The 13,743-nt window shown below is 62.3% G+C and overlaps 2 protein-coding genes across 2 annotated transcripts; both read left to right on the plus strand.

The window, feature by feature from the left end:
• Window positions 1–4,649: 4,649 nt before the first annotated feature.
• LOC129212278 (metallothionein-1) lies at window positions 4,650–6,055 on the plus strand. The gene is made up of 3 exons (XM_054840659.1): window positions 4,650–4,795; window positions 5,171–5,236; window positions 5,791–6,055. The coding sequence occupies exons 1-3, from the start codon at window positions 4,765–4,767 to the stop codon at window positions 5,883–5,885; spliced, it is 192 nt and encodes a 63-aa protein (XP_054696634.1). The 5' UTR covers window positions 4,650–4,764; the 3' UTR covers window positions 5,886–6,055.
• A 4,069-nt stretch (window positions 6,056–10,124) lies between these two features.
• Window positions 10,125–11,093, plus strand: LOC129212277 (metallothionein-2). The gene is made up of 3 exons (XM_054840658.1): window positions 10,125–10,279; window positions 10,360–10,425; window positions 10,861–11,093. Exons 1-3 carry the CDS (start codon window positions 10,249–10,251, stop codon window positions 10,953–10,955), a joined length of 192 nt encoding a protein of 63 aa, XP_054696633.1. The 5' UTR covers window positions 10,125–10,248; the 3' UTR covers window positions 10,956–11,093.
• The last annotated feature ends 2,650 nt before the right edge of the window (window positions 11,094–13,743 follow it).

Consider the following 13,743-nt stretch of genomic DNA (forward strand, 5'->3'; position numbering starts at 1 on the left):
GGTAAATCCGAGCCTTTTTATTTCCCAGCCAAAGCTTGGTTGGTCCTCACCCCCTTCCTCCCCTTGGGGGCTGCAATTCTGCCCTCGTTAGACCTCGAAGTAATTCCCATTAACATTTATGAGAATTTCATGATCAAAAGAGGAATCGGCCCTTTCATCTCCCAGACATGCCCAAACACACATCGCCCGGCCCCAAAACCCCGTACCGCTGGGCGGGGGCTTGTGCTGGGGTCCCCCCCCTGGGTTGCACACCCCAAAACCGGCGGGGTCAGGCTCACCCTCCTGGACCCGACTGCATGGCATCGGTTCAGCCTTTCTTCCTTTCCCTTCCCTCTAAGAATAAATAATTAGCAAATCACCACCCTCTCCGCACTGCTTGGGTTTTTTTTTTTTTTTTCCAAGGGGAAGGTAATATTGATAGCTCATTTCCAGATAAGAAATACGGAATAAATTTCAAGCTTTTGCCCGGAGCCATAAGACGAGCCAGCGGCTGAGCCCAGCTTAGAAACCCGGATTTGGAAGTCCCAGGTCCAGCGCAGCCGGCTGGGTTGCAAAGTGGCTCCCAACCAGCCCACATCAAAGCACGCTGCAGGGTTGTGAAAGCGTTGCAGTATTGCGCGCCGTGCAATTCCTGCTTAATGAAAATCTGCTCGTCCCCTTCTGCGGGCCCTCGCCCGAGGTGTGTTTCTTTTCCTACAGACGTGATCGTGGGCCGGCGAAGCCCACCGAGGAGGGCATCGACCCCGGTAAATGGAGACACACCAAGGCTTGGCGGATACCCGAGCATCCGGAGAAGCAGCGGCTGGGATAGGTTTTCCCAAAGCTGGGATGGAGATGCAGGCAGGGGGTTTGGCAGGAAAGCGGGCAGCTCCCGGGGAAGGAGCGAGGAGGGAAAGCAGACGATGGGCTTAGCTCATGTCTGCCGCTGAGATGGGAACGTGTCTTTGCCCACTGTTTTCTGGGGGGGAAAAGAAGAAGCCTCCGGAGCGTGAGGTCACCCCACTGATCCGGTTTCACTCCCAAATGGTTTCCAAGGCTTTGCCTATGCACATGGGGAGCGGTTGGGAACGGCTTCCCACGGCAGGCGAGGGGTGATTCATCCTCTTCCTCCTCTGCCAAAGGGCTGGCAAGCGCTGGCAAAACAAAACGACGTCAGCACCTGTTTCCCGTGTTTTAAACACTTGTTTATCATCAGCAAATAATAACCTGAGACACCCGTCAAATAAAAGCCGAGCCTGCTTTCTAAGCAGTGATGGCTCCCGTGGCTTCCTGCTGGCTTTCAGCGTTTTGAGTGGGCTGTGTCTTTGCTGGGTGACAGGGGGGATGCGTCAGCCCCCTTTTCTCTGTTTCAGTTTGAAAGGCTGCTCCCAGGTGGGTCACGGCTCCTTCCAGCCCCGGCAGCTCAGCCCTGGTCGGCCGTGGCTCTCCTGCCCAGGGCCCGACACTAACGGGCAGCTGGAGCGGGCAGCGTTGGGCCGCACCCCTGGGTGCCCTGCAAGGTTGGGGTGCCACAGGGCATCAGCACCCTGCCCGGCAAGCTGCAGGCACTGGTGAGGGGCAGCGTACCCCCAGGGACTGTCCCCCAGGGTCTCTGTGCTGTGCCCACGCTGGTTTCCCAGCTCCCCGGCATCCCTGCCCGTGGGCCGTACCGTTTCGAACCACGGTGCTTTGCCAGCAGAAGGACGTGTCGCCGAACCCGGCACTGCTCAGGAGGGGCCGATGAGCCCGGAGCGGGTGCTTGGGGTAGACGCGCGCCCTCGGAGAGGGGAGAGGGGGACCCGGCGTCATCTGCAGGGTCATCTGCGCTGGGGTGGCTGCAGAAAACCGTGGGCAACCGAAGGCAGGTTCGTCACGTGCCGTGGCATGACCGTGGGCGACTGGGGCTGCACGTCCTTCAGCGGGGAGTCAGGGCAGACCTGTGCCAGCTCACCTCCTCGGGAGCCGGCTGCTGCCCGTTCCTCCTCGCCTGCCTGGCACCGGCACTGAGTCACGGCTAGCCGCCAGCACTAGCCCGGCACCGTCCTGTGGCTTTCAGCAATCAGGTCTAGTCACCCCGGGTGTCGCGGGCGCCTGTCGCAGAGACGGATGCCTCCACTGCATCTTCCTCAAGGTTGTCATCCTCCTTCACTCCTTCCTGGGGAGCCCGGTCCCTGCCATGCCCTGCAGAGCCATCACCGTCCCACTGGCGAGCGTCATCTCCGGCTGTGCCTGGAGCGCCCGAGCATCCCGCTGACTCAGCCCTGTTAATTAACCCGTAATCTTGGGGTGATTGCCACGGATATGCCCGGGGACAGAGCCAGGCATCCCACACGAGGGACGTGGCCGCCAAGGAGTATGGCTCTGGCATGGCAAGGGCTGGTGAATAATCGCCGCACAGGGACCCTGCCCACTTTGCTCGGCTCTGGGGAGCAGCGTCAGCCTCGTTTAAATGATGGGGAACCCCCGGGCTCTCCCAGCAGAGGCCAGAAGGCAAACTGGGGCTCCCAGGGCCTCATGACGGGGGTATTTAAGCAGCAGAAAGGTCTCCCTGGGGTCCTGGCTCTGCAGCTCATCACACCAATTACAGGCTGCTCCCGGAGGTGGCCCGGCTGATGTGTGTCCGACTGAAAACCCACTGCTCCAGCCCTATCCCAAATTAATTACAGAACGGACCGGGAGCAATACGAGACCTCCCAGAGCCATGACCCCCGGTCCTGCATCACCTGGAAGATGCTTTTTTCCTTCATGCAAAGGAAGGAAGGAAAGAAGGGGAACGGGGCTGGGGTCCGAGCTGAGAACAGGTCCTGGAGAGCTTTTTCTCCACCCCGTCCTTGCGTGGCAGGGATCGCACGGCACAGCCGGTGTTGTTCTGTGCCCCCAGCACGGGCTTCGCCTTCCTCCCCCCAGGCTGGAGGAAGGCGACCACTTTGAAGGGGCTGCCTGTCCCCGCATCCCTGTGCCACCGCCAGCTGGGGACAGGGACAACCTGCCAGCACCGTGCCTTGAGCTGGGCGGCCAAGGGTGCCGGGCGGTGTGGGAGGACCGTGGCATTGCTGTTCCCCGTGCATCCATTGCAACACGGCTGGAAGCATTTCCCTGGGCATATTCCTGCACTGAGGGAGTGCTCAGCTGGTTGTTTCAGGAGCAGAACACGTGCAGACCCGTGAGGAGATGTTTCCCCCTCTGCCGTGACACTCACAGAGCAGGGGGCCGTAGCTGGGGAGGGCGGGCGGCCACTTCCACGTGTGTTCCCTGGCACGTTGCTGTTTCCCTGCTCCTGCGGGAGCGACTGACACCTTTGGCATGCGCCTGGGCCCTGGCACCGTCCCCTGCCATAACGCTCTGGTGCATCAGCAGGAGCATGATGCTCACGCGACCGCAGGGCTGGCACGCCGGGGCACCGACCAGCTGCTGCCGGGGCGAGGAAGGGACCCATCGGCTCTGCCTTCCTCAGACTTTTATGTACCCCTTTCCCACCCTGTCCTGGCTGGGCTGAAGGAGACGCCGAGTCGGGGCGCTGGCACCGCTCCCCACCAGGTCACCCAACAAGCTCCCAACATGCCCAGACAGCTGGGTGGTAAAAATACTCCCTGGCCCGCTGTTTTGGCTGGATTAGCATCGCCTCTGACAAACCACCTTAGCCAGGCACCGCAGGCAAAAGGCCAGCTGGGATAAAAACCCAAAGCAAAGGAGTTTTGGGGTGTGGGGCAGCCGGGACGAGGTACCACTGACACTGGGGAGCACGCAAAATCCCCGCGGGTGAGGAGGAAGGATGCTCCATGGCTGGCAGTGCCTCCTGGCCATGGGGCAGTCCTTCCCCACACCCAAAATCTCAGAAAGCATCATCTTTTTCATGCCTTCCACCCGAAACCCTCACTGCTCTTTTGAGTGGGTGGGTAGAACCCGCCGGAGGAGTTGACCAGGGTGATGGCAGCTTGCCCGCCACCCTCCTCCCCTGCACGCCCGGCTGATGGAGCGCGGAAATTAATTCAGATGAGTGGGACGGAGCGCCCCAGCCGGGAATGAGATGGGGCCCCCGAGGTGCCATGCGCGGCGCCGAGATGTGGGTGCCGCCGTCCCGGGATGCCGGGAGGGCACGGCAGACTCCGGCCAGGCCAGTCCGGCTTGTTGCTGCTCCCGCTCGCGGGGAGGGTGTTGGAGCCACAGGACAGGGTCTGGGACAGGGACCACATCCCTGTCACCCCACCGTGCCAGCTCCCCATCACCCCGCTGTGGCGGCTCTGGGAGGAGGGGGCTGCGTGCTCCCTGCAGCGGTGGCAGCTCTGGTGTCAGTGCACACACCCCCCATCCCCACACCCCCCCCGAGACATCTAGGGGGTCAGCAGCTTGATTTTGGCAAAGGGCCACGCTGCGGAGGCCTCCCTGGGTACACCCCCTCAGCCTCTGACCCGTGGGAGTGGAGCACCAAGGCACGTGCCATCTGTGTGATGAGAGCTGGCCGTTCTCTGCACACACACACACACACACACCCCCACCCCACCTCGGCGGGGAGCCGCGGCCGCCCAAGCAGCACCCCCTTACTGCCCCCGGCACCCCGGGGAGGGGGGACGTGGGAGCCGCGGGTCCTGCCTGGCCTCCCCGGGGAGTGAATCAGCAGCGCCTGGGGCAGGTGCCGGGCTGAGCCGTGTGCAGGCTGCGGGGGGCGGAGGTTTTGCACTCGCTCTCGCCTGGCCAAGGATAAATAGAAGGCGGCCGCGAGTCCTGCCAAAGCCGCTCTCCCCATCGCCCGGCGCTTCCGACAGACGGTACCCAGCCCAGGCAGACATGGACTCCCAGGACTGCCCCTGCGCCACGGGTAAGCAAGCGCTTCCCTCCGCCTCAGCATCCCGCGGGACCACCGAGGCTCCCGTCCGCCAGCCTCCTCCGTCATCCCCGATGCTCCGTCCCGGCCGAGCCGGCTGCTGAAATCCTTTCCTGGCATTGCGGGGTCACACCTGGAGTATCCCACCGGGAAGCGGCCGGGAATGCCGTGACCTCCCGGCTGAACGAGGCCAAAGCATCAGCCCCGGCCGGTGGTGCCGGAGAGGGGGTGCTGGGAGGGGCGGCGATGCTCTCCCTGCGGCCCTCGCCCCGGAACGTCCCCGCTGACCCCCGGGGATGTGGGGATCCCCTCCCACTATCTCCTCTCACCCCTTTTTCTCCTTTTTTTTTTTTTTTTTTTTTTTTTTAGGTGGCACCTGCACCTGCGGGGACAACTGCAAATGCAAAAACTGCAAATGCACATCGTGCAAAAAAGGTGAGGGGGGGTCCCCGAGCCCCGCGGGGGTGGGGGGGCAGAAACACTCGTGGGGGGTTTCACCGCACATCCCTGGACACACTGAATCAAATCAGGCTCAGCATTGCCAGAGTTGAGTTTATTGCTCCCGTAGTGTTTTGCCCCCAAAGGAGCACAGGGTGAATTCCCGCCCCCCCCGGGAAATACAAGCCATCCGGTATAACCCAAAACTCCGCGTACCCCTCGCTGCAGCCTCAGGATGCCCCGGGAGGAAACCGGCACCGGGATTTCTTCCGGCCGCTCCGGATGCCGTCAGCCCCGGGCAGAGCCGTGTGCGGGAGGGTTTGCACAGAGAGGGGCTGGGGGGGCCCGGTGAACCCCTGGGGGGGTCCCACACCCTCCTGCTGCCTCCCCACTGCCGGCCCTGGGGACAAAAACACCCCAGAGATGCTGCCGGGGAAGGGGATGCTGCTACAAGGGTGGGTGGGAGGTCTCCAAACCAGCCATACCCCGTGGGACACCCACACCCCCCTCCCCCGGGAACGTCCCTGACTTATTTTTCTCCCCCTCCTCAGGCTGCTGCTCCTGCTGCCCGGCGGGATGTGCCAAGTGCGCACAGGGCTGCGTCTGCAAGGGCCCCCCCTCCGCCAAGTGCAGCTGCTGCAAATAGGGACCCCCAGCTGCACATCTGGGGGTGCTGCACATCTGGGGGGCTGAAGAAGAATAACCTTATTGTGTATGTTGGGTTTTTTTATATGTGTTCAGATATCTTTAGTCTTTGTCACGTGCGATGTGTAATAAGCTACCTAAATAAAGCGATGTGTATATAAAGGTCTATAAGGAACCTCGCACTTGTGTTGGACAGGGCGGTTTCCTGGGGAGCGGGAGGGCAGTGCGTTTGGGGGGTCATGGCAAAAAGCCCGCATCTTGTTTTGCCTCTTTCTTTCAATCTTGGCTCTGCCCTCCCTACCAGCAGCTCTGACTCCATTTTAACACTTTCCCTGCACAACAAGTTAATTTATACGTTGGGGTTTTTTCCCCGCCCTGTTGTTACCCAAGGGCAAATCCCATGCTCTCTCCTCCACCAGAAATCCTCGGGGCTAATGAGCAGCTCGTTATTACAAGCCTTCACCGACAGCGTAATAACTGCTGCAGTCCTGCCCATTTCCAGGGGTAACGTTTCCACGGCAGGTGGGGAACAGGTTTAATTTTCCTCCCGGCAGTTTAGTCAAGCTGGCACAAAGAACCACCCCACTTCTCCCCCCACCGCCTCCACCACTTCCATGGGGGACCTGGGTGCCTGCGATGGCCCGTGCTAAGGTGCAATGCCCAGGATGGGGTGCAATGCCTCCAACAGGGTGCAGTGCCCAGGACGCGATGCCCACGATGGGGTGCAATGCCTGCGATGGGATGTGACGCCCACGCCAAGGTTCGGTGCCCACAACGGGATGTGATGCCCACCTTGGGGTGCGACGCTCACCCTGCCCAAGCGCAGCCAGGGTGCTGCACCCCGGGCACCATGTGGCACCGTGCCACTTCCCAGGACACATGAGAGGTCCTGCCTGGCCCTGCACTCCCCAAATGCACCTTTTTGGGGTCTCTTTTTAGCTGCAAAATGTTTCCTGACCTGTCCAGCCACCGCTTCCAGGGCTCAGCCAGGGTCTGGGCACGGCCGAGGCCACCCCTGCCCACCAGCCACCCGTGGTGCCGAAGCCCGGGGCATACCCCTTGGCTCCAGGAGGGCTCTTCCACCAGCGTGTCCCCTGAGATGAGCCCATCACCCCACACTTCCGATGGGCGTGAGGCACACTCGTACGCCGGCTGAACGTAGGTCAGAGCAGAAATACCACAGGCACGGTGCAGCACCAGCTCTGGAGCTTCAAACTAAACTCCGTTCTGCAAACAGCAGTTATCTGTTGGGGCTGGCACCTTTGGCCTGGGAGCAAGGGCTGGACGTTTAGAGTTTGGACGGGGAAAGCTGATTTTTGATGAGAGAGATGTAAGGCTCTATGTTGAGCCCTTGCTCGGCTAGGCGAGCCCGCAGCCCCAATGTGAGTGGGTCTGTGCGAGGGCCGCTGAGGGAGGTTTGAGGCCAGGCAGCCCTTTTGGGGCTGGCACCTTTGGCCTGGGAGCAGGGGCTGGATGTTTAAAGTTTTGGGGATGGACGCTGATTTTGGTCGAGAGTGATGTAAGGTTTTTTTTGGACCCCTTCCATGAGCAGGCAAGTCCTCAGCCCCACTACGAGTGTGTATTTTGAAGCACCCCTCAGAAAAGTTTCTGTGTAAAAACTTCTTCTCCACGGCTGGTATTTCTGTTGTGCTTTACGAGCAAATCTTCACAGCGGTGTGCTGAGGCTGGGCAGCCCAGGTGGGTGTGATGAGCATGGGGCTGGGCTTAGTTTTTAAAAGGGCTGCTGGCTGCGAAGGGTCAGCGCTGCTCTTTGTGTAACCACTGAGGTTGACCACGGTGTTGTTCCAAGGTCCTTCGCCATGAGGCTTTCTGCCGAGTTCTCTCTCCTCACATCTGATAACGTACCTGTCTGGATGGAACTGTTGGAGCGATGGAGAGAGGTAGAACTGTTACATGTGAAGGGGAGCCCGCAGCCCCAATGTGAGTGGCTCTGTGCGAGGGCCGCTGAGGGAGGTTTGAGGGCAGGCAGCCCTTTTGGGGCTGGCACCTTTGGCCTGGGAGCAGGGGCTCGACATTTACAGTTTGGAGCGTGGACACTGATTTTGGTGGAGAGGGACGTAAGGCTCTATGTTGAGCCCTTGCTCAGACAGGCGAGCCCGCAGCCCCAATGTGAGTGGGTCTGTGCGAGGGCCGCTGAGGGAGGTTTGAGGGCAGGCAGCCCTTTTGGGGCTGGCACCCCAAGAGAGATTTACCTGGAGAGATTTAAGCGCCAACCATGCAAAAACATTGTTGGTGAGCCCACAACAAGCGTGAAGGAGAGGTTGCTAATGGGATTTATCCCCAAATATCTGGTTTAACCAGCGGGGCTGACAGCATCCTTCCAGCCTCTCTGTCCCGGGTGGGTTTGCATCGGTCCTGCCCCATGGCTCTGCCCCATTGCCCGTCCCAGTGCCCCACGGCACCTTCCCACCTGCGCAGGAAGTGGGGGGTACACAGGGGTGTCGGCTGCTCAGCTCCGAGCCCCGAGACCTGTGCTGGGCAGCTGCGGTTCCTCTGCTCACTTTACAGCTGCTATAAAATCAGTCGGACCTGGCACTCCTCTTACACAGGCACAGACTCGGGATTAACCGTTCCCTGCCAGCCCTGGGAAATCAGAGCACCAGCAGCAACGCAGGAAAGCCCCTGAGGTCTCCGCTGATGTCTGGCATGCGCCCTGCACCCCAGCGTTTCAGCAAGCCCGCAGCTCGGGGGGAGACACGACTCATCCTTCCCTGTCCTGCTGCGGGGTGATTAATCAGTGAAAATGCCTCAATTAGGAAACAGGGCATTTTCCAGGCTTTTTTCCCGTCCAGGCTCCATGCATGGTCCTGTGGGATGCTGTGCTGCCCTTCCCGCTCGCAGTGACGGGGCCCCAGGGCCACGTGCCCTGGGATCTGGCACAGCCCCTCCATGGGTGAAGTGCGGGATTCCCAGAAATCTGAGAATTCTCCTGCGTTCCCCGCAGCCTTGTCCCTGCATGCTTACCCCCTGCTTTCGGTACAGCCCCGTGTTGGGGTGCACATCCCCATTTGGGGGGGGGGGGGGCTCTCCTTTCTTCAAACAGGGGTGCAACAGAGCCCCGATGGAGGGGGGAGCCGGGGAGGGGGGCAGCACTGGCCCGCGGCACCATGCTGGGGATGTCTGGGAAGCGATTTCACAATCCGCGTTTATGTGCAATAAGACCACGCGTGCAACCGTGATTTCACCTCTCCTCCTTTCCACTCAGCCAGTGCTGAGTGCAACGCCTGCTGGCTCAGCCTCGTATTTACACACAGCGCTGCTGCCTGCAAAACGCTGCCAGGAAAAAAAAAAAAAACCAAAAAACAACTCGGTATTTTTTCAAACAAGCACGAGCCATTCTTTGGCACCACCTCCCAGGGCCCCAGACCTGCTCCTCGTCCCAGGGCCCGCTGGCCTGGGCACCATGGGGACCAACCCCATCCACAGCGCCAGCTCCATGCCCAGACTTGCCCCATTTCCAGCAAAAACACCACAACCACCATGAGCACCGGACACAGGCGTGGGGACGGCTTGTCCCTGGCCCAGCCGCTGTTTTCCGTGCCGGGTGCGGAGCTGGCCGTGGACACAAGCGGGGCGGTGGAGGCCAGTCGGCACGTAAACACCACGACAAGGGGGAAAACCCTCAGGCACCACGGGTGCCAGGAAGCCATGGCTCCTAGCGGCCCCCGGCCGGCCGTGCCATGCTCCCGTGCTGCATCCCGGTGCTGCGCCTCTGTGCTCGCCCCTCCTGGGGGGCCAGCCGAACACCCCAGCCCCGCGGGGGCTGCCCCGGGGCCACCCTGCTTTCGGGCAGGATGCTGAGACTGTCCCATCCTGGGGACAGCCACGTGCATCCCACGGCCTCCCCAAGGGCGGGGGGCACAGCCACACCCCAGCTCTCGCCAAATGGGGCCGGGAAGGGCTGGGAACCGTGGCCAGGGAGTTGGTGCCAGCGCTGTCACCCCTCCTTGGCATCTTCCAGCATCTTGTGTCCCCCAGGATGCAGCACCCTGCCGGAGGGGGGGGGGGGCAGAAAGGGGTGCGGATGGGTGCCCTGGCTGGGAGCCTGGGGGGCGCGGCAGGGCCATGACCCGCGGTGAGCACGGCCCCACGGGGAGCACGGCCCCCGGCTGTGCACGGCCCCACGGCACCGCCCCCCGCTGTGCACGGCCCCGAGGTGAGCACGGCCCCACGCTGAGCACGGCCCCACGGCCCCGCCGTGCGCAGCGCCGAGCACCGCCCCGCGCCTCCAGCCCATAAATACCGGGCGGCCGGCGCTGCTCCGTACTGCTGCGAGCCCAGCCGAGCCCAGCCGAGCCAAGCCGTGCCTAGCCAAGCCGCGCCTAGCCGAGCCGCGCCGAGCCATGGACCCCCAGGACTGCACGTGTGCCGCCGGTAAGTGTCCGTCCCGTCGCGGCTGTGCCCGGCCGGTCGGGTCCCGTCGGTCCCGGCTAACGGCCGCTCTCCCGCCCCAGGTGACTCCTGCTCCTGCGCCGGGTCCTGCAAGTGCAAGAACTGCCGCTGCCGGAGCTGCCGCAAGAGTGAGTGGGGGGGCTCAGCCCGGGGTAGGGGGGTCCTGTCCCCGGGGGGGGCCCAGCCTTTCCCTAGGGGACCCCCTCCCTCCCCTCTCGGACCCCCATGGGCACCTCCTGACCCTTGCCCCATACGGAACCCCTCCTCGCCCTGTAGGACCCGCTGTGGCGACCCCACCGCTCTCCCATGTGGGTGCCCCTGCCCTGTAGGACCCTCATGGGGATCCCTCCCTCATCCCCTGGAGACCCCCCCTGCTCCCCTTTGGGGGCTGCCCCTGCCCTGTAGGACCCCCCCATGGAGACCCCCAAGCACTGCCCCATTGGGATCACAGCCCTGCCCGTGGCGGGGGGGGGGGGGGGAAGTTTCTCTCCACAAGGTGCCCCTGCCCCATGGGACCCCCATCCCTTCCCTCCCACCCCCTAACTCTCGTGTCCCCCCCTCAGGCTGCTGCTCCTGCTGCCCCGCAAGCTGCAGCAACTGCGCCAAGGGCTGCGTGTGCAAGGAGCCGGCCAGCAGCAAGTGCAGCTGCTGCCACTGAGCCGCTCGCCTCCGCCTGTAAATAGCTGGAACGCTTTGGGGATGGGGGGGTGGGGGGCACAAAAAAGCCTATTTTTTCATGTTTTGTATCTTCTGTACCAGTGGTGAAACTGGATGGAAATAAAGGAGTTTGGCTGGAGGTATGAGTGCTGCTGTCGGGCTGGAGGCTGAGCCTTGTCGCCGTTTGTGACTCCTGGGTGGGAATTGTTGCCTCGGGGTGGTGGTGGGGCTCCTTGCAAACACCCCTGTGGTGTTTCCTGAGTGGGCTCTGCACCTCCCTGGGGGAGAAGAGCAGCTTCTCGGGGCAGGGGATGGACCTCATCCTGAGTGTGGGGTGGCTCTGGGCATCTCTAAGGTGCTGGTCCCCTGGTGAGGACAGGGGTGATGTACCCAGGGGTGATGGGGGGGGGGGGGGCTCCAGCTCCCTCCTGCCTTTCTCTGGTTTCTGCAGGTGTCTGCACCACCCTGGGGCCCTCACACACACACACACCCCACCCCGGGGCTTCCTCTGGTGGAAGGAGCTTGTGGGAGGAAGCGTGGTGGGTGGCGTGGGCTGGCAGCTTGTCTGCCCTGAGCTGCTGCTGCCAGACACCTGGCTGAACCCCACTGGGAACGTGGCTGTGTCCTGTGCAGGGACAAACACCCCCCCCAAGAGCTCATGCTCTGCAAACCCCAACTGCTTGCAGAGCAGCTCTGTCCCTAAAGGGACACTTTCCCCACAGCTATCCCATGCCAGATACCTCCAGGTATGGTGCTCGGCTCCTCCTGCCCCAGGTGTGGCCTCCGAGCACTTTTTTTCCAGCCCATTTTTGGGGAGCACTTTGCTTGGAGCTGCGCTGACCTCCAGGCCCAGGAGGGACAGCCAGCCATGGCTGGGAATAAGCCCTGTGTAGGCTGAACGCAGCACGTGGGTGCTGGGAGCAGGGGGGGAGGGCGAGGCGATGGGAAGGTGCGTGGGCAGCGTTTTGCTTCCGAAAGTCTGTGCCAAGTGAAAGAGTCACTTTTTATGCACAGGAGCCTCTGCTGCCGGCTGGGGCGGGTGCCCCTACCTGCCCCTGCACATCCCCTGGGTGTGCCGTGCTGTGGAGGCAGGTTCCCAGGGCTGGCACCCCACTGCCCCCCCCTTCCCTTCCTCTCTGGGTGGGGGGGCAGCTCAGCCAGGCAGGGATGTCCCCTCCAGCCCTTGGTGGCCAGGATGCCAGCGACAGGATGAATTTCAAAAGCAACACGCTGGGTCAGCCCCAAAATGGGGGCACCCAAATACCCACGTGGTCCTTTTTGCCAGGCTGGGTGGCACAAGGAGGGGTGTCCGTAAGGAGGCAGCGTGTCAGGGCCAGTCCCTGGTGCCCAGGCCCTTCCCAGGATGCTCCGAGCACCCAGGGGACCTGCTTGTCCCTTCCCCAAAGGTTTGCCCGGCTTCAGCACGTGGCTCTGCACTGGGTGCCCAGCTTGCTCAGCACCCAGCCTCCCTGGCGAGAAAAGCAACACCCGGCTCAGGACCCATTTGCCTTTTAAATGCGTTGTCTTATTGCGTTAGTGGATGTCTTTTGCCTAAGCAGCCTCCCAGCTCCGCCTGTTGCAACAGAGGCTTAGCCCTGGAGAGGGGGCTTAAGGACCTGCCTTGCCCTAAATGCATTTAAAAACCAGTAAATCCCAGGGGAAGACACTTTGCCGGAAAAGGAGACTGCTGGGGGGCTGACACGGTCCCCATGCTGGGGCAGGGCTGCGACCCCGGTCAGCGCAGCTGAGGGTCTGTGGTCTGAGCCCATCCCCGGGGCCGGGCGCCCGCATCCTGCACCAGAAACAAAGCTGGGGTGCAGGTAGGGGTTTTCCCTCTCAGGAAGTGCCCCGGGCATCAACCGTTCCCTGTTCCCGGCGGCATGCCAGGGTGGTACGTGGGCACCTCCACACCCTGCCGCTGCTGGCCTTCCCCTGCCTGCTCGTGGTTCTGCCTGCACGCACGGCTGCCTGAAAGCTGTGGACCCCCAGCATCCCCGGTCGTGATTTGGGGTGGGGAAAGCCACAATAGCTGCAGGATGGGTGCAAGCACCCATGGGAGGCACTGGCCTGGGGTGTGCCCAGCACCCAGCTCTGCCCATAGCTGCTCTCTGGGAGGTGGCTGGGGGCTTTCTGGTCCCTGTGGGAGTACGTTTTAGGGAAAAAAGCTACTTTTCATGAAGCGAGAGCTGTGCTCAGCCTGCACACAGCTGCGTGTAGCAGGAGGGTGATGGGAGGAAAGGCTCGATGCAAGGAGAGGCCCGTGCGCTTTATCCAGTCCCTCGAAGAAAAGCACAGCTCAGCTTGCAGAGGTGGTTTGAGGGGACCGTGTGTCTCCCCTGGGCACCCGAGGAAGCCAGGGCAGAGGTGTCCTGGGCATGCACCCAGCCGGGCAGCCCTGCAGCGGGGTGCAGCGCACCAGGGGGCTGTGCCCAGCACCGCTTCTGGCTCCGCATGAGCCCCGTGAGGCTGATGTGTCTCCATGGCTCTGGGTGGTGCTGGCATAGATAGGCCCTGTGCAGGGGGGATGGCATCCTCTCACCCAAAATCAGTGTCCAGCCTCCAAACTGAAGGCCGCAGAGGGGAAATGCACGCTGTGCAGATGGGACGTGTACACTGTGCACCCTGTGCAGCGGAGCTATGCGCTGTGTGCAGAGGGGACAAGCACCCTGTGCACACGTGACAGGCACCCTGTGCAGATGGGATGTACACCCTGTGCTGAGAGGACAAGCGCCGTGTGCAGACAGGACGTGCACCCTGTGCAGAGAGTAAATACACCCAGTGCAGTGGGG

This window comes from Grus americana, chromosome 13 (assembly GCF_028858705.1).
Source record: "Grus americana isolate bGruAme1 chromosome 13, bGruAme1.mat, whole genome shotgun sequence".
NCBI lineage: Eukaryota > Metazoa > Chordata > Aves > Gruiformes > Gruidae > Grus > Grus americana.